General features: G+C 37.5%; 1 protein-coding gene across 3 annotated transcripts in view; it reads left to right on the top strand.

Annotated features, from left to right (window-relative positions):
* The window catches only part of LOC127066456 (nephrin-like), a 268,358-nt gene that overhangs the window by 90,817 nt on the left and 151,724 nt on the right, over nt 1–25,817 (top strand). For 2 of the 3 annotated variants that reach the window (XM_051000231.1, XM_051000230.1), the window contains exon 2: nt 14,006–14,135. In XM_051000231.1, coding sequence (XP_050856188.1) covers nt 14,006–14,135 — 130 coding nt within the window. Of the gene's footprint in view, nt 1–14,005; nt 14,136–25,817 lie in introns of those variants that run through there. The other variant, XM_051000234.1, reaches the window with a different exon arrangement.

Raw genomic sequence — 25,817 nt, 5'->3', positions numbered from 1 at the left:
TCGTTAACATAAGTGACTACTCGTTTAAATGAACCACGCTCCGACCCGCTGACTATTTCAAGCATAAAGACGGCACGTATACATGTAGATAATAGGTGTTGTGATTAGCTGAGGTAAAATAAATTAGCAATGATACGCAGTAACATACCATGAAATCAGTTGACATACTAATCACGTTCGAATTTTTTAAAGTACCTTGCATCTTAATGACAACATTTTCAATGAAATTTTGTCGATTGGTCGATTCGAATGGAATATCAATCAATATTTACTTGAATATTACTAGAAATACAAATATTAAAATATGTATCCAAGTATTTAAAAAATTGATTTCACTATAATTTTTAACGTAATTTTATTAAAGTAAATCAAAAGTAATTGTATATCGCAGTTCTAGAAATCTTAATATATAGCAGGTATTACCTCTTTATATATTTGTTATTTTGCCGAAGGGCTTGATTTTTAACGTAGGATCTTTCCTTTTTCTTCTCGGTATTTTCCCTTTCTCTCATTCCTTCCAGTCTCTAGAAAATTTCCAATTATTTTCAAATATTTTCTCCGTTAATTATTTATATTTTTATGAACGGACTCATATTTCTTTGGCGACGTGATAAGTTAATAGAAATCCGATTCTCAAAATGGCGTAAAATTTCACGATACTTCGTGTGAATCCGCGTGTGTAACACCGTTGAAAGCATGGCGATAATTGTAATCGCGCTTGAACGAATCTCTTCTTAAACGGTTATAAAAGGATCGACGAATTCTAAAGCGTTAGAAGCAAAAAGTTTCCAAAGTAGCTGCTTTCCCGACGAAGTGGTTGCTTGCTCGCATACGCTCGTTTCAATTAGTACGTTCGCATAGTTACGAACAAATCACTACCTAGCACATTCGTGTGGATTGGCATTGCACTCTGGTACTACGTTCTGTACGTTAGCGCAAAGAAGCAATCAACACGTCGTTCATGTGGTTGGTTTCATAGCTTCAGGCTGCGTATCATCTATTCCTTCATCTCGCATTAAACTTGGGGCCTTGGTCGCATTGAATGCAGATTAAAAACAGAGCTATTTCAGAACCGTTAATAAAATTAATGTATTCATATTGTTCGGCGAATAATTCAAAATCGATTGGTACGAATATTTCTTGCGAAAGAATTGTGGAAGATACGAAGATACGTATCTTGAAAGAGATCATCATATATGTAACCTTGTCATTTTCCATCCTTATCACATTTTACTTTATCCAAGCAATCTTAGAACTTGTCAAAAGCATATTGTATTATATAACCACGTACGAAGATAAAAAGAAATGAGCAAAAGAATGCGGTAGAAACCGACTTCGATCGTACGTACGCGTTCCTGCAACTAAATCAGACGAAGGTAGAAGCCAAAGAGATGGATGGGATAGACGAAGAAAGAGAGAACGAAAAGGACAGACGCTTCTGGGATGAAGGAGAAAGAGAAAGAGAGAGAAAGACAGAAAAGGAGAAAGGTAAAGGGTGAGAGGGATTCGTAGTCAACGGCGTGATATATTGGTAGGTATAAACGCGGTGGTATTAAGCTAGATAACAAATTATCGTGCAGCCACATCGGGGTACATTGCACACGCTCTCAAACGGTTCTATGTGCATTCTATGTGCAACACGCGCGTACGAAATGCATTTCTCTCTCTCCCTCTCTCTCTTTCTCTCTCTCTCTCTCTCTCTCTCTCTCTCTCTCTCGCTCTCGCTCTTTTCTCTTTCCTTCTTTATGTCGACTGTATCTAAGTGAAGAAACGCAAGAAGCTCTTTTCGAAAATGACGTTGACTCGAAGAATACATTCCTAAGGAGATCGCGAGAACGTGCCAGTTCGTTACTTAAAGAAGGCAAGATCAAGAGAATGGTTTGCGGCTCTTAAATTTTGACTAACTTGAAACAGGAAGAGAGAAAGAGAGCTGGATATTAGTATTTTTTTGTAAATGAATAAGCGAATGATTTCAATGAACGAATTTCAATAAAAAACGATACGATGTATATTAACTTTACAAGTTACGACAATGCGTTTGCGTGTGTACTTGGCATCACTGTCGACTGATACAGAAATGGTATTAGTAGTATCAAGAGAATGCAGGAATATCCAGCGTTAGCTATTGAAAGCCTCCAAGCTATCGAATAATGTATATGTCGAGCAAACGAGATCTATATTATGTATATAGTAAAGCCCGAAGGCCCCCAGAACCGGAATAAGATATCGTGTACTTTCTTATATCGTTGTACTGTCTATATAAGAATAAACGCAATAAACGAACGATCACGATTCCGAAAAGAAATTAAAATATTAATATTCTACATTCAACACAACACTGTTCCATAATATCAAATGTTGTACACTGTATCTATGTTCAAAATACCTATGACGTATGGACAGGTGTTAATGACAGGCTGCCTGTCGATGATATGTACGTATCGATCCATTAGTCGATCGATAAGAACTCCTTTCGATCGTCGAAATTTTTCAGGAGAAAGTACTTCAATCGAGACTATTCGTACGAACGATTTTTCAGTGTAGATACTCGAATCTAATGAATACATAGAATGTAGATACACGTACGATACGTTGATATGCATATTGGTAACGAATATTGGACATACGAGAGCCGTACGAGAGATGTCCTCTCGTCAGTGACAAATTCTTATCTACGAAACGAATCGTGACATTATCTTCGTCGATGGAATTAATTATTCGAAAACGCTGGATAGTCAATTATTCACTATTGTAATTAATATGGTCTATGGACGTTTCTAGCGCACGAGATCAAACATTGCCATTTACAAATGTAGCGAATAATGCCATCGAGGTGTAAAGTACTATTAATATCTATTTAGGTACTATTTTCTTTATGCGAGATAATTTAAATGACACAACGAAAGGTAAGAATAGGATAAGTAAAGTTTCCTTATTTCGCTAATACACAAGTTCGAGCAATTATGATAATAAATAAATTGATTTCGTAACGATTAGCGTAAGGATTTTAAAGAAAATTATTAAACGAAACATTTTTGAGACTTAGAGCATCGCTAGCATCGAATCGCTGGTTTCGAATGGATCGTTCTCATTCTTTTTACATATCTTGCTATAAAACAAAATGATCACTTCACTAGTGTCTCTTGAAATTTCGTTCTATACGCATATGCGAACAGCTCGGTAGTACGTGCCAAAATGGTAAAAGCGAATTCCTCGTCAAAAAGTATCGCGATATCGAGCGGCAAGTCGAGTTAACGCGATTTGACTGTTATCACTCGACCATAATACTGGAATAAAACTTTTCAACGATTCAACTGCTCGATGAACTCGATTGATCTCGCGCGTTGATTGAATTTGATACTTTTTTTCACTTATTTTTCACAAAAAGCGGAAACCAACGGTTCGTACCATGACGCGTATCCTCAACTTCGTTTCGATATTTTGTCGGCTTTTTCTATACCCATCCTTTTATTCCTTGTTTTTAGAACTTTTGTACGTTCCATATGTTTTCTAAGCACGAATGCAGTTTATTAAATGTAAAAACGAGATATCGATATGAAAAAAATAATACAATTATAGACGTTTCATAATTGCTTGTGTAAAATCTCTTCGAAGCATCTGTTCGAAAACCATCAAAATAGTTCCGAAATATGATAAAAGGCAACGTATACTATTCGTTGAATATAGCATTAAAATCGATTACATCTGCACTACTAGTTAGTATAACACAACGTATGCTATGGGTAAAGATGAAAGTGCTTCGTTGATGATAGACTAGAGTACGCGCGGACCTATCTCGCTCGGCACAGACCGGACATTTACTAGTTACGTGACACTACTGACTGGGATGACAAGCAAATACCAATACATCCATGCCCGTGGTACATAGCTCCCAGTGATTCAATGGCTCATCAATTACATTCATTTAGTAGACACGAATGTTTATATGAAATTCTATAAGAAATACGATTACGTCGTAAAAACTTTTTGCTCTCATCGAAATATTACATTTCTACATTTCCGAACGTACGCGACTAGCAGCCTCATATTGAATAATCTATAATGTGTTTATTTGTAGCTCATCGAGCTGTTCGATATAATCCTCCGTATATTTATATATGTATTATTTTAACGATATTTATTACAGTTAAACAATGTGGTAAAATTTTATCGTCAAAATATTCAACGATATATGAATTAGTCACAAACGAACATCGTGTAACCACCATCGTGAACAATCCTGGTCCGAATGACAACAAAAATCAGCTGGAATATGAAAACAGAATAGTAAAGGAAAATAAACGGATTATCTCTAAATAATCCCTGCACTGTTTCCTCTCTGATTTTTCCATTTATATAGGTACATAATATATATATAATCCCATAATATATGTAAAATAATACCATTAAAAGATATTTGTAAAATAAATAATAACGAAATTCGTTTTTTCATGGAATAATTGAAAACAGTTAGGAATCAAACAGATTGTACATCTACGTGAGGAATGAATTTCAGTAAAAAAATGTATTAGCTATTTGGCACGATTCAAAAGAACAACTCATTCATTTGCCACTGCAGTCAATAACGAAGCGAATAAAACGTATTTTTGTTGTTCGTTGCTGTATAATCGCTGTAGAAATCGCGCTATTATATCAGGAAATGTCGTCAACTTGATGTAAACTCGATTTGTTCATTACTACAGATCACGAAGCCGCTTTTCTTACGCGAATTACTTTGGACGAAGTTTACAAACATTATTTAAAGTTTTCCAACAAAGCTCCTCTTTCTGTTCCTTCTTCTCTCAGCGATATCACTCACTCTTTCTTTTGTACACTCTTTCATCTTCCTTGCTCTCCACGTCATTTCTTAATTCAGGATTAATTCAATTTCACGCTGTCATTCGTGTTTATTTTGCATAGCATTGATCTCGCGACAAGTTCCTCGCATACCTTTGCAAAGTGAATAAAAAAGTATTAGCTCTTCGTTCGCTGCCACCGTTCCTTTCCCATAAATTTCTTTTCTACTTTTTCTTTTGATTGTGAGAAGAAAAAACTTTTCTAAACTTCCGTTTCCTTTCGTTGCGCGATTAAGAGTAAAGCGATCGTTTGATTGCACCAAAAGTATTATCGGACATTAACGGGATCAAGTTTTTCTATTTATTTGCTTTCGATTTGAAAGCAGTAACGAGCTAAAATCGCAAAGTGTATTTTCTTGTTTCTTCTTTCAGAGATTTTAAAAAATTCTTTTAAAATAATTCAAATATAAAATAAGATTGGATGATAATAGATTCTAGAAACGCGGATGAAATTTTAAATTGCAAAGAGAAAATCGCGAAGGGAATTATGTATGTTCGAGAAGGAACGTAGCTTTGATCCTAACCGGTCAAAGGGCAACGTCTCCGAAGAGAGGCCGACGTTAGCTGCCGCCCTTTGGGCTATTGTGAATACCATTGTTGCGCAAACTGTATTACAGGCGGAAGTGGCCGCGTCCTACCTTCCGTTGCTCGTAATTCAGTGTCACAACGCGTCCTGTTAACCAGCCTCTCTTGTTACCCTCAGCGTCTCTTCCAGAGAAAGGACCGTCTTGCATAACTCGCGGCACCGTTGAGACACTATTGGTTTCTTATGACGACTACCTTTAGATATACGGTTTTGCGAGACGTATTTAACCTTAGGAATTCACAATATGCTTACGAGTGCCACGCAAAAAAAATATATTTCTATTTCGAAGCAAAGAAAGCGCTTTAATTTTCCGGCGCCAGCGCTCTCAGAGTGAGCTCATTGTTGATATTATAGAGATATCGACGATCGACAGATCTCTCTCGAACCGTTCGCCTCTCTGTCCCAGTTTCGCTGTGATTACTTTGCTCCTTTCTTCCCTTCGGATTCTCTCGTCGTTTCTCATGCGAACGTTTCCTATCATCGACATCGGCAGTCATCGCCCAGAACTCCAAGAAGGAACTTCGGAGAGAAACCGAAGCTCCGACAACAATGGATGCCCAGAGGGCTAAAGCTCTATTAATAATTCCGGTCCGACGTCGTTACGCTTTAAACGAACGAGTCGACGTTGTCCGTCATTGGGGACCATGCAAAGGGATGCCTATGCACTGTCTTACGCCTTCCAGAAGCGGAGACGTCGGAAGTGGGATAGCTAAGCGATTCGTTCTGCTCTCTAGGGAGTAACCTCTCAATTAGCCTGCTTTCCAGCGAACTATGACTCCCTCGCGATGAGGACGAGCAACCACTACGATACGCTTAAATCTACAATATTTTCTCCTCTCTTTCATTGCTCCTTTTACTTTTTAAGAATCGATAAATAATTTACCATCGACTTTATTCTCCTTTTTATCACCAAAGTCTTCATATTTTTCTCTTTACTACGTTATAAAGTTTTGCCGATCGATCCCAAGATTTTTCTTTTACGCTAACCTTTATGCACTCTACCACTTTTTTTTACGTTCACCGTGTAAATATTAAAAGTAACCGCAACAAATCGAAACCGACAAAATACGATATGCTCGTACATTTGCTTTGAGATGTTTTGATTCGAGAAAAGGTAGAATCAAACTTATCGTGATTACTTTTTAAACTCATAAAATTTATAACATTTGCTTTACGAATTCTATCATCCTATCGTTGCAGCGATGTTGCTTTTGCCATTCTATTTTTTCTTCGCGTTCAATCCTATCAACTTTTGCACTCCCGTTTCCTTTCATTCGCCAGTAACTGCCCGAAGTTCTTAGTTCCATCGACTCCGTTGCCACGTAGTTTCTTATTAGACGCATTATGGATTCATTTTCTTAGCCGCGAAATGGAAATGTATATCTACTTTCTCTTTACCTCTAGCTCTTCCGATATCGTCTATTTTCTTTGTCTCTTCTTCGTAATTAAACGATGAACCGAAATCGCGTTAACCGACTTATCAATTTCGAAAAGTTCAATCACTCGAGCACACAATCGAAATTTTATTAACCGTATCAATCGCTTAATTGCACGTTTCTCTTTCTATGAAAGTGCCTATGTATCAAAGTCGATTTGATTTACTACTTCCTTCTCGATGACCAATAGCATGGAATTTTATAGTTTGACTTTCCGACCCTTCCTAGTCATCAAGGATATCGGCCGGCCTTCGTAAGATGGACCATCGAATCCTAAATAGCGTCGTGGTCTCGTCCGAAGCTTGATCGCAACAGTCATTTTATCTTTATTATTTTTCATCCCACGACTTTTTCGATCTCGTCCTAAACGAGTATGGAAGAAACTTCGGTTAATCCACTTTTTCGTCGAATTTTACGAGACTCACCCTCTTTATCCTCTTTTTTATCTTTTCCTACTACTCTCGAAACAGTTTTCATGGACGTACTCGTAAACGTCTTAATTAATTTTCCTTAGTTCGGCTTTACGAAGTTGTAGAGTTTGGAAAATCGCCATATGTTTTTTTTTTTAATTTTTATATATTCTCTTCTAACCACTTTTCTCTCCATCCTCTAGAATACTTCTTTGACAATATAGACTTTCGCTATAGACTTCCAGTGTGAATTCCATGAACATAAATAAAACTTATTCTCCTTCACCAACTTCCGAAGTAATTTGTTTTACGTGAATGATGTACCGATTAAGAATTAAAAAATTCCAACTTTTACGAATCAAACTCGAAAGCGCTTTTGAGAATTTTAAAATAGAAATTTAATAGACAAGCTAAAGCGTATCTATGCATATACGGATATTAATACTTATTTGCAATAAAAAAAATTGTACTGTGTGTGTAATAAAAAAAATAGTGAGATATTTCATTCATCATATGTCATATTTGACGAATAATTTTTAATATTTTTTATTATGTATATTCTTTAGATTAGATTTTTGAATAGAAAGACGGGATTTTTAAAGAAACAAAATGTAACATGCGATGATACAATCGGTATTTTGATTCGCACTGCCGACTTTCATCGGCAAGCTACTAAAATGTTTTCCATTACATACGGATCCGGTTTCTCATTTCAATGCGGAAAATAAAAACGATAGGAGACGTCGAGGGTTCGAATCGTAAAAAGTAGAAACCATCCTTTGTAGAGTAAAAATTCTTATCGCGAAATAATTCAAAGGCGTAAAAGCCTTCGGCAATGCGACTACTCCCGACCATTCGACCCTCGTAAAGACGTTGAATTTTATGAAACGTCGCAGGGATTCGCAGGGATATGTAAATACGCAATAAAGCGTCCGATTTGGTATTTTTGGACCCTTTCTCCCTTTTCACTTTCTCTACCGGCGAAGTTCCAAGCGTGGCTGACGTTACGGTTGGTTTCACTGAATCTACCACAAATTCAAAGACAAAGACCGTCTCAGTGTGGACTTTATGAACTGCTTGGCGTTTCCTGCCATCCTTACTCTCTCTCTCTCTCTCTATCTCTCTTTCTCTCTCTGTCTCTCTCCCTTTTCCTGCAGGCTCATCGTTTCTAAAACGGTCCACGTGTTGTATTTAAAAAAGATTCACGCTCGTTCTTTGGCTTCATGGAACAACAACATAAAAACAGAACGTAAAAGAAAAAAAATTAAAACTTTATTGTTCTGCGTGAGAATGCTTTTCTTTTTAAAGACAAATGACATGTTATGTACTTTGTCGGAGAAAGCAATGAATAACGCGCGATACATCAAGTTTTACCGATTAATATAAGACATGCGCATCGTATATGTATATATTCTCTTTGACATGAGAAGACAAAAATTGAAAGGACAAAATCATTAATTGTAATCATTCCGTATCGTAAAGCTAAAATTTGAAAATGTTTCTTTAAAAGAACGAACGTGGATATTGATCGAATAGGAAAGGAGAAAAAAGGGTCGAACATTAAAAAGAATAATCGAAACTCAAGGGACAAAGGCAATACAATGAGATCACTTGTGTTCTCCCGTTGGCAGCATTGTCGGTGTTTCCTATTCCACGTTGAGACGTCGAGAAAATTAAGGATCTGATTAACGTGGCTTCTAATTCGTGCTATTGCGAGGTGGTACCATGTCACTTAACACGGCAGCGATGAAGGGATGGGAAGAGGAAGAGGTAGAAGGTAGGGGCATGAAAGGGGTGTGGTACAATGGCGGCAGACAATAGCCAGGCTGATACGCTGGGTGCAAGCAAACGGTTTGCCAAGTTGAAGAGACTTGCACCGTAGAAACGCTCGAGGGTGGCAGGGGCTGCTCGGGACACTTAACTACCCCTAAATAACGGACCTACTATCCCTGCACCTCTCTCCTTCTCTCATCTCAATTCACTCTCTCTCTCTCTCTCTCTCTCTCTCTCTCTGTCTTTCTATCCGCGCTATTCGCGAGTCCATCCGAGCGTACCGGCTGCGACCGTAATAGTGCGCATCTACTGGTCTCTTGCCTCGAGTTAATTCGCACCAGGTACGATCACGCCAACGTGTTTTAATCGCCGGATCGACTGCTTGATTAAAATGGAACTGTTTCGTTCGTCTCTTCATCGTGAAAAGACTTTCGGTTATAGATTCATAGAACTAACAATAATAAAGGGAGAGAAAGAGAAAACGAAAAAAACAGAATTTTGATTGCTTCGTTCGATGCTCGAAAACCTGAATCATTAAATTCTCCAACATCGAAATTTCGATCGACAGTACTTATTTAAAGTATCCCAGCAAAAATTGAAATGGACATTTATAAGTACTTCAGATGCTTTTATAAAATAATTTATTTTTTGTTTGAACGGATTTTTCGTGCACTTATTTTTTATTATACACTTAATACCAATTTGATATGTAACATGAAAAAGTAAAATAAATTTTGTTTAGTATCGTATTCACGTCATGACGAGAGAAAAAGAAGTTTCACGTAGTTGCTTTGAGATGAAATCTGAAAACAAATAAAATAAGTTTTTATTTCGCATTTAACACGTGTCAAAGATAAAATCTTCAGCATATAGCGATACGTTAAAAATATATCTATCATCTTCTTTTTAGTTTATACTTTTATTCCCAGGTGTACAATACCAATCATCAACATATATCAATCGTCTATGTTATCGTACATTTACTTTGTATTCTTTCCCCTCGTTCCAATGATACACGTACATAGATTCCCCTAATGGCATTACGTAGTATAGTTTAATGGTAGCGGAACTATAAATTATATCCGTCGTATATCCTCGCCCAATGTAATTTCTCCCGTAAGTCCTCCTTTCCTATAGCTTCGACGATAATCGGAACTACACGATAACGCACGCTAACGTAGTTATCGAATTGACTTCTGCAAGTACCAACGCTAGCTTAATTGCGTTGGCACTTGGGATGATCTAACGTAGCATCCATATTCATACGTAACTGATTCAAGCATAATCACGATATCGATTACATGCTTACGATCAATCTGCACCTTTGTGGATACAAGATTTATGAAATGAGAGATGATATATTTAGTTCACTCGTTCCATACATATCGTATATGTATCGTACTTCGATAACGTAAATGTCGAAACCTCGAGTTGTGTCACCTTCAATAACCCACCTTAGAAAAAACTTTCGAATCAGTTTAACTCTGACTCTTGGGAAAAATTCATATCAACTTTAACAGACTTTGACATTTATTCTTCTTTTTTTTCATTCATTTAAAACATTTCTTCCTCTGTTCTTTTTTCTTTATTCTGTTTTATTTTCGCCAAAACCTTTATTCAATTTCTGAAATATAAAAGTTGAAAGAAAACTATACTATTTTTTTTTTTACATACCCGTATTATTTCATTCCGATCGTTACCATTTCCGATTAAAGCAATGCTTTCGAGTACTTAATGGATATTATTCGATAATAAAGAAAAGTAATACTAGCGATCCTTGTCGCTCTTTGGATTCACAATTACCACGATGTTCTAATCGAGGATTTCGTACACGTGATATATGAATTATGGTTACACGCTTGTCGTGCATTTAATGCGATAAGACCGAGCGTTTCCATTGCATTCGTCATCCGTCGTATTCGATATCGATATCCGAATACAATTTCGAGAACTATCATTATCGATCTCCGTTACGCGTATAGCTGTGTAAACATTAGCGAAAGTAATTTGCAAAATTAAGTTTTCGTTGAATTGAGACCGTTGAATCGAAATGTCTTGCTCTTATAAACGAAATAAATTCTTTTTTATTTTTAATTCTCAATCAATTTACTTTGGAAATATGCAATTATTAAAAGTATATTTGATTACTGCTATAGACGAGCTTTAATTAAAATTTCGTTAGAAAGTACGTTCATTTAAAGTCAAAGACAATATATTCCTATGACTTATGCAATGAGAAACCTTCGCTTGTTCACCGTTAATTATAACGCGCCGTACGCGTAGAGCTCGTATCGTGAATGCTTTCAGGAACGTTATAAATATACGAGAGCTCAACAAACAACTAGAGTGTAGATCATTTTCGATTATCGATTTTCGTTACAGCATTCTTGCGAAATTATGCAGGTAATTGGTTCCATTTTGCGATAAAGTTCGGTGATACATCGCGTAAATTGTATCCATAGCTACGAACGTCGATACGACATATTTATAGCGACAGTCATGAAACTTTGCTCTAGCTTCCTATCTTTGAGCTAATTACTTTGGAAATATATTTTTAATCTGTTCGCGAACCCTCCAAAAAAAATGAATATTGTACGCGTTGTCAACTGGAAAACGTGAAATACACAAAGCTAACCAGCTTTTCGAAAGGGAAACAGCATTCATAAGCACGTTTTTATTCGTTAAAAGCTTACCTCGTCGTTATAGTTTAAGTGGTTTTTGTCGTACAACGAGATTAAACTCAACAGGATATTCCAATGTCGGTCAGTGAGTACAAAATGATCTTGTCTTTTGATTAGTCAGACAGTATCGGATACATCGAGTCGAGCAATAAAAATAGCTATGAATCACTATGCAGTAACTGTAAACTATCGTAAAATATATCTGTGATAAGGTATGATATGATATATGTGTAGGCGAATAGACAGGGTGGTCGATATTGTTTTACTTAAAAAAATGCTTTGTTAGATTGTGACGATGGGATGTAAATAAGGAATCTGATTACATGGACACAGAGAGTCTTTCGGTTGATATCGAAGAGTTAGGGCGTGACTAAAAAACTTATCTGTCTCTTACATAATTTTTAATATGTAAATATATCATAGTTTTATGTGTAGTTTTATTGTGTAAACATGTGTGAAGACATTCTATACCCTACATAAGGAATGATGTAATGCATCACTAGTCTATTTTCGTCTCACCGTAAAATTTTATATTTGAATGTTTGAAAATGAAAAGTCGTGATATGTCAGATTCCATCAATCGCTTTTCATCAATGATATATTTTGTTTCCCAAGGATTTATTTCATTCATCGTAAATTCACTCATATCGTGTTTGTCGTACTGCGACGTCGATGCAGTTCGTTCGTGGCATTGCACACCGTCGATAATTTGCAATTTTCATACATTGGATCTTTGTCCAATGTTTTGAGCAGCTGACTATCCTCTCGTTCGTTCGACTCTCGTTGGCCGCTGATTTCGATCGATAATGAATTCATTAAATGTGTTTCGGATGCAACACGAGGCTCGTTCACCATTAGCGCGCTGGACATTTCACCCAACGCCTCGGGTCTTTGAGGGTTAATTGCGGACATGTTGCGGAATTCCATTAATCGAAACGGCTTTCAAGGCTCCTCTGGTATTTAAACTACACGTTCGCATGCTATTCGTGGCTAATATATGGCCCTATCGCGGCTTCCCTCTTGGCCAACCTATCTGTTGAATATAAATAAGTAAACTCATTGGTATACATATTTGCCTGAAGTTGGGTGAATTTGTAAATCTTCGCGTTTAACGAACACCTTAAGGATGATCGTTGGTCGTATCCCAAAAGTTAATATCTAAGAATGAAAGGGAAGAACAATGGAATGCAACTTCTTTCACTTTTCTCTATATGTTGGTCTATTACCTGTACATCTTTACCTACATTGTCGTTTTCTCGTTAGCCAAGGGGAAAAGAGAATCGAGCTAGGTAACAAATCGATTTCGATCAGGTGGATACCGACTCATTCTTTTAAATCGATCGACAAGAAAAAGTCCGAAGGACTCGGATGGACAACATTGCTCGGATGTCCGTATCTTTGCTGCTTGTTTCGTCCATCCACCAAGGAAGGAAAACGAAGGCAGCCGACCAAATCGAATGGAAACTCGTTTCTCGGGAATAGCCTACCGGAATTTACGAAGGAATTGGCCTCCTCGTACGATCTGACCCTCGAGGTTCCCACTTGCCTCTTGACCATACCGAGTTGTACCTCTTCCTCTTTCTCCACCACCTCTACTTTCTCTACTACTAGGCGCCTCCTTCGCGATCGACGTCGCACTGCGTCCGGTCCAACGCTCTATAGTTTTACGGTAACATCCTTGCGTTTCAAACGGTTTCATGGTAATCCTCCTCATCCTCTTCCTCCTTCTCCTCCTCATCCTACTCCTCTTCCTCTTCTTCCTCTCTTCTTTCGATTCTCTTGTGGAAATGAAATTTCATAAGCTGCTCCTCTTAATCCTATCGTAACCCGAGCGGTTTGCGTTTTACATATCCGCCATGGCGATCCTCATTGAATTGCAGACGCATCGGAATGCCTGGATTTCTGAAATCGAAGGACGCACAGCAAGCGTCCGCAGGAAATCCGGGTTACTCTTGTATAAGCTTCGCCGACTACCGAATTCAGGAAATTGACTCCCGAGCTTACGCTTCCTCCTTCTATCTATTCCTCCTTTCATCCTTTCTCTTTCCCTTCCTTCCTTTTTCCTCCTCGCTATACATGTCCTTACGTACGATTACTTCGACTAACGGTATATATATATATATATATATTGTTAAGTATTTTATGGCTCGATCAGGTTTAAAATATGTCCATATTTTCGACTTCTGTCTAAACGTCGATAACTTATTTCTACATTCGCCCCTTCTATTGTTATATTCCGTAAACAAAGTATTTGTTTTCACAGTTCCATTGGTCAACATCAGTGTTGTGGAAGGAAAACCAGCGGAATTACCATGCGATATTACTCCTCCGGGAGAGGACACCTTACACATGGTTTTCTGGTTTAAAGACGAAGCTGGAGTGCCACTCTATACGTAAGTATTCTAATTATGTTATATCCGTAGAATGAAACGAATTAAATTCGAACGATTTTAAAGGAAAGTATTTTTCTTCTATCGAGGGCAAAAGTTTTCCAATGAATCGGATGTTTCTTGCGAATTTAATAAAATCAGAAAGTCTTGTATTCTCTATTTGTAATATTTATTTGTTTCTTTTTTTCGAATTATACCGTCAATTGATTTTTACATCCGTCTTATTCATTTCTGCACGAAGAAATGTGCATGTATAAGTCTAGTCAACAAATCAAAGTGAAAATTTCACCGAAGGTCGACGATTTCCGACAAACTCATTCGTGAAAGCTTTCCTGCTTTCATGGTGACTGAGAAAAATGTTGAGTACTTCAGGAATCTACGGTTCTCCGACTAATATGCAATAAACTACCCTCTTCTCGTGTGCCTTGCCCAAGATTTTCTAAAGCGTGTTACATCACTAGTGCATCATGATATGGAGAGTATATGGTGCCACCGTGCCGTTATTAAACGTACGTCACCGTACATCCCTATGTAGCTTTTAATGCTTTCGACTGAAATTCCTTCTTGAATTCCAAAGGACATTACGATTTTACGTTTATAAAATGGGTTCTTATAGTTCTTTGTTTCTTGTCTTTCTAAATTCAATCCTTTTTGATATCCTTATTATTTAATATCATTCGATCAAGCATTTAGAACCTATTAATCTCGTTAATAAATATCTATTATGAAATGTAACAAATATTTCATGCTTCGGGAAATAATCGTTTACGAATGATTTCGAATTAATATTTGAATAATCGGTTACGAATTAATTCATACATTACGTCATCATGTTCTGTTAATAAGGTAATTAATTACATACTCGCTACATTTGATTACTTTCTTATACATTTTTTTTCGAATATATATGTACGACGATTGTGCGATTAATGATCGATCTTCGATTTTTCGACGTTTTTTATGATCTCCCGACGTAGATGAAAAAATTATTTAAAAGAATTTCAATGCAGGACGAAGTAATCTCTTAGTACATTTCGATGTTCACGCGTATGTATGCTACAAGAAGATGCATTTTCTTTTCATCTCACCTCCATAATCCTTTTCATTTCTCTCTTGCTTAAAAAACCACTGTGAGTTTTCATTCATACGTGGTATTACACGAGCCAGTGGAAAAAAAAAACATCAAAGAAATCCAGTGACTATTGTGTTAGATAGTCGTCCATGCTGCTTATCGAAAAATATATCAACTACTGTGAAAGTATTTAGTGTGTATTGAGTCGTCGAAGCGAATGAACGAATCGTATTATTTTTTGATTACGTTCTATATTGCATTAATATATTTTTGTTTGACATTAATAGGAATATTCTGTGTTTTTCCTCATATTCCCGCCTAAAAGGATCACGAGTTAACATCAAACATTTTTATAATATTTTATATAAGATATTTTATATAAACTATAAGTATGAATATTTATAATATGTATTGAAATGATTTTCATTTTCTATGAAAAAGGATGTGAAGGATATGAAGGATTTAATTTGATCATGTGGTTTATAAATCGTCAGACTTTAATTTTTCGAGCATCCACGGGAGAAAAACGGTAGCGCTATAATTGGACGTAACGATTTTTCAAGTGAAAGCACATAGCCCGAAATATTTTTATCGTTGATACTTTGCAAAAAATTGTCGAAATTTATTGCTTGTATAATTTTGCGCTTTTTATAATTTATACAATCGGAAGTTTTAACAGAAATGAATAGTTAAATAAAAATAGAGAAGAGAACACGCAGATTTTGTTTGGAATGAAGAATAAGTTCCGATATTGTTCATCAATCTTTTTCAATACTTCTTAACGAATATTTCAATGTTATAATCATTAATTAAAGTAAAAGAATCGAAATTTTATTAAACCATTGCAATTTCTATAATAAAGAAAAAATAACAAAAAATCAAATGCTAGTGAGTGTTGGAGAGAGAGTTAAGTGTTAAATAAGATTTTATATAAAAGAAAAGAAATAGAAAGAAACTAAGAGGATACGAGATAAAGGGCTTGATGAACCTAATGAGAATAGCAATGGCGAACAATCAGTCAACGTGGCATGTAATTACTGCGTGTCAATAAATTTCATTCGGTGACAAGCGAAGGAGAATACGGGGGAAACGAGTTTGATGTTTCCTAGATTCTTGCAGGTAGCTTCATCGACGGATAATTGATAGCCGTCCCGATGTTCTCCGTTGTTTCCTTCTTGTCCTTTATAGGCGACGTCAGCATCGATGTCATTGTAGACGTCAGAGTTGCAACGTCAGAGAATCAAGCAAAGTATTGACCACTCTTTCGCTCTTTCGGTAATCGTTGCTCTCGAGAGAAGCAATTAATTAACACTCCGACTAATTATCTCGCTCGCCTGTCTATTTTAATTAAATGTGAGCAACCGTTTACGTATTTTTCATCTCTTTGAGATCTAAATCGCTGTTCCACCGTTAATCAATGCAATCTTTCCAATATTTGTTCCGTATGTTAGATCCCGGGAAAAAGAATTTCGAATGCGTTATATCATTGTTACTAAATGGTTTATACATCGATTGTTTAATTCATAAACCCATAAGTTTTTACAACGATTTACAAAATTTAACGCACGATGCATTTTTATCATCTGTATAAATTCCCACCTCCCGATCTCAATTATTAGCGATTTATTTCTCTAAGAGCGAAATAAAGGATTAATTCTAGAACCAAATGACCGAGTTGGACACAGCTGTTTCTCGTAATCCATCCATCTATTACTTTCTATGACGCTTTGAACAAAAACATCTGCTCGAGAATTATGGATAATTATGGAATAAATTTCCTACGATTCGATAATACGTCCGGATTGAACGTTCTCCTATGGTTAGGACGTTTCTACAGCACGTAGATAAAAACGAAAATTCTCCGTTCAATGGACGCGAAGATAATGGCGGTTGGAAATAGAGAGGGGGCGGAGAGAAAAGGAGGGGGAGAGAGAGAGAAGGAAATATAAGTTTCATTGGGAAAGATAAATAATTCAGCTGTGCTGCGAGAATATAAAAAAGAGGAAAAATTGGGTGTCCTATTGTCGAAAAATAAAAGGAAAGTAGAAGGACAAGAAGAAGAAGAAGAAAGAAGAAAAAACGAGGAGCGAAAGGTAAATTTCGTTCTTCGAAGAATTTCACTTGACGAGATACGTTCCAAATTCAGCCGCAAACTAACGTGAAACCGCAACTTCATAGCACATTAGAAAGAACACCGCAACCGCTGAAGCAATGCAAAATTCTTACTACTTTCAACGCTATACGACTTTTTAACATTTTATCAAATAATTTTCCGTGATGTCCGAACTCCGGAAAACGCGGGGCGATCGTCGAAGTGTATTGCGTTTAGCTCTCTGCGATTTACAGTCTTAGCGTGTATCGAATCAATTTAATATCGAGAGAGATGGTGGGTGAGACAGCCAGTAAAACGTTGCACGTTCATAGAATCTACCGATGAAATACGTTTTAATCTGGAACAGCTGCATATTGTTGCCAAAATAGAAATGTTCTCTCGTTTTAACGATATCAACTGCTGCCGTGTTTCGAGATGCAACTAACTATAAATCGTTCTCGTTACGATCTCAGTACACGTTTCTATATACGTACATGTATATGTGTGTGTGCACTCGCGGCACGAAGCGAACATTCCACGAAGTCTCTATCGGTTCGATAACATCGATGAAACGGAAAGAGAGAAGAAAGAAAAAAGTGAAATGGAAAATATAAAACGATACTTTGGGAATTTCAAGTTAACTATAGTTTTAAATAAAACTTCTCTTAGGTTCGGGTAAAAGATCTTGCATAGGAATTACTTCATGAATAGAAGAACGCATGGCGTTTGTATTTCACGCGTGTAACTTTAGAATACATATACGCAAATGAGGGGTGATCAGTAAAAAAAAAAAGAAAAAAATCGTAGAAAGAAAAATCGATTTATATCGTGATTGCTCTAATGCAACAAAAATTTTGGCGATCGATTTCGATCGAGTAATTCGTATTGGTTTCAACATAATTGGGAGTATGATTGAGCACAGTATTTCGTAGATCGCGCAAGCACTTAACCCTTTGTTTATCGGTCTCATCTCATTAAGGAAGTATTTCGATTCTCGTCGTGGACATATCAATGTTGCGTGCGTGCAGAGAAGCTCTAATTATAACATACCATGCGAGGAAGGCTCGGTATGCCAACTATGCCTCTATCATAGACCACGAGCGGCAACCTGTAAACCGATACGTTCACCACCATCGTAGCTATCTGCAAACGTTGCGTACTCTCATCGAAGCTACACTTCTATCTCCTCTACATACACGATGTATATACGTGTATAGGTTTGCTTTCTACAACGATTATCGAACATTTACGCGGCCACCAACCTTTGTCGCCTTTAACACCTTTGTTCACGATTCAAACGAATGTAATTTACAATTTTTGTACATTTTATCGCTACTGAAATAATGCCACTCTACCGACAAATTAACGAATAAATATTTACTCCCTTTTCATGTTTCCTAAATCGATCTTTGTTAACTTTTCTTCTATTACTGCTGTCAATATTCGTTTCGTTGAAATTGACTTTAGCTGTGTTCCACGAAACGCTACTTTTTCATTAGTTTCTTACCTTTACTATCGAAGTAATATATTTGCATTGCTGAACACAAATATTTTTCTACTTGATGTAATCCGGTTTATTCAGATATGTCTCGATGCATCTTTCGATACATCTTTTATTATACTAACTAATTTCATACGAAGAAGTTTTCCAAAGAAATTAATTCCAACAAAAGTACACAAGGTTCTATATATTTAGAGAATAATTTACTGAAAAGATTTGACATTTACAAATTATATGAAAATCCTTCTATATCCTTTCGATATTCTTTAGAAAAACATATACCAACAGTAACGATATAATGCAGTATGTATGTAGAAGCGAAATACGATCACTTATAGTAGTCAACAATCGACAAAATTATATTTACCTGCTGGAGGGTATTGCTTGTCATGTAAAGGATATCGATAACACCTGCCTCAGGCAAGTAAATAAAGCTTCTCTGACTTGGACGTAACACGCTCGTGAGCTATGATTAATCCTGCTAAACTCATGTTCTAGCGTCGTGCCCATTCCTATGTCGAAAAATGTAAAGCTCGTTATTTGCACTGCTAATGGTCCGTTTAAAGTAAATCATAAAACATAACACTAGGATCGCCTGCTATCGCGGAATATTTGATAAATGCTCTCTACGGTCCAGGAATCCGACGGTTCTTTCTAGAAGCAGTTATTTCTCTTATTGCATTCACGATAAATCATTCCGACGATTGGACATTACGTCCTTTCGAATTCATATTCTAAAGGAATTTTCGTATTCCATGTGAGTGGTTACTGTCGAGGACGTCGAAAAATGATTACTTTTTCCGAGCAAAAAGTGTTCGATAGATGCACCTACAATAATACGAAGCAAAAATAAAATATATAAAAGGATATAAAAAATAATAAAAAGGATATACTGAAAAAAAAGAGAAGAAAATAAATATCGCTACAAATATATTTGCAATTCTAAGATAAGTTAAAATATTGCTTGTTCAAAAAAAACATAAAAAGATTATCGCGAAAAGTCGTCTGGGTTCGTAGTATACTGATCGTGTGTATGTAGTACCTAGATAGATACGTAATAAGAGTCTTGGAACGTGATAGGTCGGGATCGCGTACGACTAGCGCCGTGTGCTTCCAGTGAAACCAGAAGCAGTGGGGATCTTGGGGATTCGTCCCTGGATTACGATGGGGTCGAAGCTGGCCAGGGGTCGTGCCCCTCGCTCCTGTCCTCGGGGTCACAGGTCAGACTCTACGGCTTCTCTCTTTCTTTTTCTTTCTTTTCCAACGACGATTTTATTCTCGATTCACGATCTATCGTTACCCTTTTCCACGTACTGGCACCTGCAATATAAAGCAGAAAGGGGAACGTGCACGAACGAATTCTTTAAAAAGAGAACGAAAACAGACGAATTGAGACGTTGTTTATTCCAGTTGGATGCTTTAGGAAGCCCTATGAATCTCCCTGCTCTGATATTCCCAGTAAAAACACATGAATAACGTATACACATAGATTATCACACGAACGAATTAACGTACAATATGTTATATAGTTCGTCAAAAATGGATTCCTTGTAGGACTTCAGCCCTCAGAAGCTTTATCTGTGGATAATCTATTTTACAAATTATTTATTACTTTTAAATGGATTCTTGTATTCCTTTCTACATTTTATATAGAAAGATTAAACTCGTAAAAAGTTATGATAATAAGTAACGTCGGTAATCGTAATCGATGTTTCATCGGTTAATATTGTGAATTCGCAGGAATATTAAATCCAACATCGTTACGCGAGAACTCTCTTGGCATCGTCGACATACTGATCATTAATCATTCCTCTTTAGTAAAATTAATGTATGCGCATCGTCGTGATCATTAGAATCGTAGATAGCAGTCGTTAAGAGAGGAAAGGAGGAAAAAGAAAAAGAGAGATAAAGAGTAAGAAAAGCCCAAAAGGTATGGCGAGTAAGTATCCGCGAATGCGTTTCACGTAGTGAAACGTAGGTATTCCACTCTCTCGTCTTCATTACAATCCTCATAAATCACAGTAACGTAGTTTCGCTCTGTTCCGTTTCTATCTTCCTCCGTTTCTCAGAGCTCGTAGCTTAGTATCGACTCTCTCTCCTTCTCTCTCTCTCTCTCTCTCTCTCTCTCTTTCTCTCTCTTTCTGTCCCTTTAGATATCCTTCAACGTTCATAGCAATAGCTCCTTTGCTCTCGCATATACGATACCCTTTGCATTACACGGTAAATAAGCATTAACAACGAAGAGACTTCGCCCTCTCACCATCGCTGGTATGTGCAACCATAATCAAGGAGGAACGATAACGAGGAAAGGAGGAGGAGTAACAACGCGTGCTTGAGCGTGTATAACAGGTGAGGGTGCACCGACATACCTATCCCCCGGGTCAAACAGTGTGTGCGTTTGCGATCGTACAAGCGCGCGAGTGAGAACGTGTTCGGAAAAGGGTAAGAGAGGGAGAGAGAGAGAGAGAGAGAGAAAGCAAAGAGAGTAGAGATAGGAGAGAAACGTAGCAAGGGCGCTTATTCATGGATGATAGCGTGCACAAACCGAACGAGGCTACGGCTCCGCGTGCAACCGCCCCTAACCGCCATCGCCAACACTATCATCCGCTCGAATAGATTATAGAATAATACCCGAGATTCGGATCACATAATGCCCATGATACCTTCGACCACCAGTCTGCCGAACTTTTCTTTGCTTTGGACACGAAAGCTTTCGAGGTTCCTTCGATCCACTGCCTGACCTCAACTTTCCTTTTCGACTTTTAACTCGAGTTTGCAATTTTGCGACGGTTACTTTGTAAAGGAAACTAAAAAAAAATTTTCTTTGCCGTTAACTTTTTCCGACGATTCTTTCCTACACTTCTTATCGTTTATCATACGGTTAGCTAGTAATATAGAAGGAAATAGAGAAAAAGAAAGAGAGAGAAAGAGAGAGAGAGAGAGAAAGCGCATAATAAAAAGTTGCGCTGACTCGCATAACGAATAAAAGAAATGAGGGAGATTTTTATCGATCGAAAATGCCACAATCTATTTTTCCATTGCTTCAAAGATTTTCGAGTATTGCTTTAGAGCTTTGTAGTCATTGTAGCATTGCTCGCTATAACTTCACGGCATAGTGAGTCATATAGGTCTGGCTTAAAAGTGCATAGATAGGTAGAAAGCAGTACTATTGGAGCGACGATATATTCCCGACTCGATATCGTAATTCGGCCCACAGGCTCGACTACTCAAGCACAAGGTAACCGCCTCGATGCGTTTCATGAACGTCCAGCGCTATCCGCCACGCGGCTCTTCCATTTCGCAAAAGGACCTTTGTGCGTTGCGTTCGCAATATTTGCTTCGACCACCGTCATCTCGCTTCCTCTCTTCCTCCCTCCCACCCTCTCACTCTCTCTCTCTCTCTCTCTCTCTCTCTCTCTCTCTCTCTATCTTCCTTACTCTCATTTAACCGATCCTTCGTAGTTGTGTTCCAACTGCCGACGTCGTACTCATCGTTCTACGCTTCGTTATACATAGCTCGACATCGGATGTTTGCGTCTCTTCTGGTCACGCGTATATACAAGTACGTTACCGTAAACGAAGTACCACCGAAACTCTGTCTCTTTGGTCCTGTCGTTGTTCGACTCCTTCTCAAACTCCGTAAATAATTATGAGGAGTACGCTCTTATACACATAGTAGACCGAAACTAGCCAAACGAGCATCCGACACGATGCATCCACTTTCCATTTAACTTTTTTCGTATTAAATAGACACAAGAGACCCATGAAGTTTTAACTACTAATAATATATATATATATATATATATATATATATATATATATTATATAACCGAATACGCTATCATACTGCTTTATCCTAGTAATAATGACGATTAGTACGAGCAATTTCATTCGAAAAAATTGACGGAATGGAATCTATGGACATAAAGGTTCGTTATTTCAATGTCACTACAGATCATAATATTTATATGATGGTCATAACGTTTATAGACTTTTTTTTATTTTAAATCCAATTAGATATCTCTGATTTATACTGAATAATTCTTATTTCTTTTTGTAGATAGGGATATTAAAAAATATCTTCTGATATTATATCTTAAGATTAATTTAATAACGACGCGTCGATTGACAAAAATTCGTGTAAGATAAAGATGCGTTTCTCGTAAAATCGATATATTGCACTAAACATGCTCGTTTTTCTCAACATTATTTTTCGATGATTTTATTGCGACCGTACCATCGCGTCAATAGTTGCGGATTGAGTGCGATAACATCAGGCGCTACAGTTGCAGTAATAAAAACAGCTGCCGTGTATCGGATCAGATATCGAGTTTCGGCAGATGATGGTACGATAAAATAAAAAAAAAAGTTTTGAACGAAAATGTATGAAAATTCTAAAGCGAACTCGACCGAGCGTAAAATTCGGGACACCAGCGGCCAAGCGATCGATTATGTTACTTCAAATTTAAATTTTTCACGCGTACGAGCAGATATGTAAATATTTCACGATGCTACTCTCTGATCGATGATGCAGTATCGGAACCTGGCAGAAGCTTGCTTATAACGGATGGTTACACTTCTCGCGACGATTTTTACCGTATCATGAAATACAGGTCATGATCGTAACGAAATGTTCGACGTCAAACGGTCTGATATCGTAGGAAGAATATAGTATACACGAAGATACGATTATAAATAGGTACTGAACCATGTATTTACATTAGTATCCGATAATTTATGGGCTTGTACCATCGCGGATATACAATCGTTCTACCATTTATAACATCCTTCCTCTACTATCATTTTTGCGATATCGTTTGGATACGCCCAAAGTAATGATAAGCGTAACTTTACTGGTCAATACAAATGACAATACAGCGACGAAAAGATTCTTAAAGAAGGAATGGTTTTATTATGATCCTACGTAAGGCAAATGGGTGGTTTATTGTCCGTGATTCTAGGTATTTCCACAATACAGCGAACGTTTTATTATTAGCTAATTTTCTTATACCCCGTTCATTTTATATCATTGAAATCACTATACATAAGCGCCCCTATCGACAAAACTAATTCTCCGTTGAAAAATGACAAACGTATTTATAAGCTCGACCTACCACACGAAACTTGTAAGATCTAAAGATCTTGGTCGACAGCTCGAAATGAAAATGAATGAGATTAAGAACGGCGAGCGTAGAATTGCAGGGAATATACCCATGTAATTTATAACGTGCTCGCGGAACAGTGCTTTTCGTGTAGTCGGTCGCATCGTTAAAACCAATCCAAAGTTATACCATGGTACCAATGTGGCTCTAAATCCAACCATGAATTCTATGAACGTTTCCGTCCGCGACGTAATAACGGAGCGAACTATCGCTCGGCGCGACCAAAAGTATTGGATTCGACAAAATAATCATGAACGAACAATCGTTGCAGGTATTTTTATACGCATACACATTTAAGTAGATAAGTAAATTATCTTCTAATTAGATTATCTTCGATTCATTCTAATTTCTAATCTTTCTACCACTGCAAAAAACGTGCTCGTAAAAATAACCATCTATAAGAAACTATATCGAAATAGAAAAAGTATAATCTTGTATCGCATTGACTTCGGTGCAGATTCATTAAAAACGTGGTAAGCATCGTATTAAATCCTTTACGATGCTCGAAAAAAGCTCTCGAAAGGTCATACTTTCGGTAGTTGGAGTCACAGCGAGGGTACGATGTAAGACTCTTTATCGTTCGCTGTAACACCTGCGTAACCCTCGTTACACGAAGCACGCTCGTTAGAAGTGGAAGGCGCGAGTCGTTAACTCTACGGTCGCCTATGTATCCGCCTACGTTACACATAAAATTTAGATTCCAGCTTCAAGTAAGATGTAACGTCTAGGATATAAACGTATATCGCCAAGATATATAAATGACGTTTTTCATTATGACCCTACGTTACGCTCGGCATTAGTCACGCGTGTAAAACAGTAAGGCGCAAGTGAAAAATATATTCGCGAGACTTCGCGACCGAGGTTTACTACCACTCGCGTAGTAAGTGTTGCGGTGAGTTGCGAGAATCTCGGACATTCTTTATAACCTTGCCGGGATCCTTTCCTCTTAAAATTTAGCCGTGCTTTTATTTGAGATTTTTTTATCCAAAAATTTTCGTGCCGATCTTAGCTCCTTCGTAAATTATTTCACTCGACTAGAGAAATGTAATCTTCCCTTTTATTAAAAAGTATTTACAAATGTTCGAGGATTAAACATTTTTCCCTTTACAGCTAACAAAAAAAATTTTCCTTTACACGAGAGAACAAAGCTGATAAAAATTCTCAATCAATATCGGTTCATGTAGGTACTACTAAAATGTATCTTTTCTATTTAACGTCTTGACGATCAATTTCACGATAGAAGAAAGAAAGTAGGCCGTCGGCCTAAACGGTTAGTCCGTTTTCTCCCACTCACCGAGTCGTTCTCGGTGCTTTAATAATTATTAAGCATGCAAGTTTCATTGCACGAAGGTATCGTTGGGGCTACCACTGATGGACAGGTGTAAAATTGGACTGCGGTAAATCTTAGGCTCCTGCCGGACCTACCTCCACCGCTGAAACGTGGATTAATTACGCAGGTTGACAGTAGTGCGGTCGTACGCTCTGTGTCCCGGTTGACGCTGCGACACGCGGAGATTGTCCTGATTGTGAATCTCTTACTCGTCCTTCCGCTACGTCAAATCGTATGGAAACGACGTATCGTACGTCACGAACAAACTGGTGTCGCGTTTGTGCAAGAGCGCGCGCGTGCGCCTACGCCTCCATTCTTGGCTATGTACTTTCATGCAGCGTACTCGGCCCTGTGCGTATATGTGCGCGAACTCTTCTGTACATCGAACACCAAGAGAAATAATTTATTCGCGCGGCTTACTCCCGTTAATTAGCCACCCTCGTTCTCTATTGTGAATTTTAATATTACGCGCGATCCAGCGTTTCAAATCCGCGTCTTTCCAACGTTGTGTTACGTTTGTTCAAAGTG

This window comes from Vespula vulgaris, chromosome 9, assembly GCF_905475345.1.
Source record: "Vespula vulgaris chromosome 9, iyVesVulg1.1, whole genome shotgun sequence".
NCBI classification, from domain to species: domain Eukaryota; kingdom Metazoa; phylum Arthropoda; class Insecta; order Hymenoptera; family Vespidae; genus Vespula; species Vespula vulgaris.
Note: the sequence above shows the minus strand (reverse complement) of the source record. Positions and strands in the feature narration are given on the sequence as shown.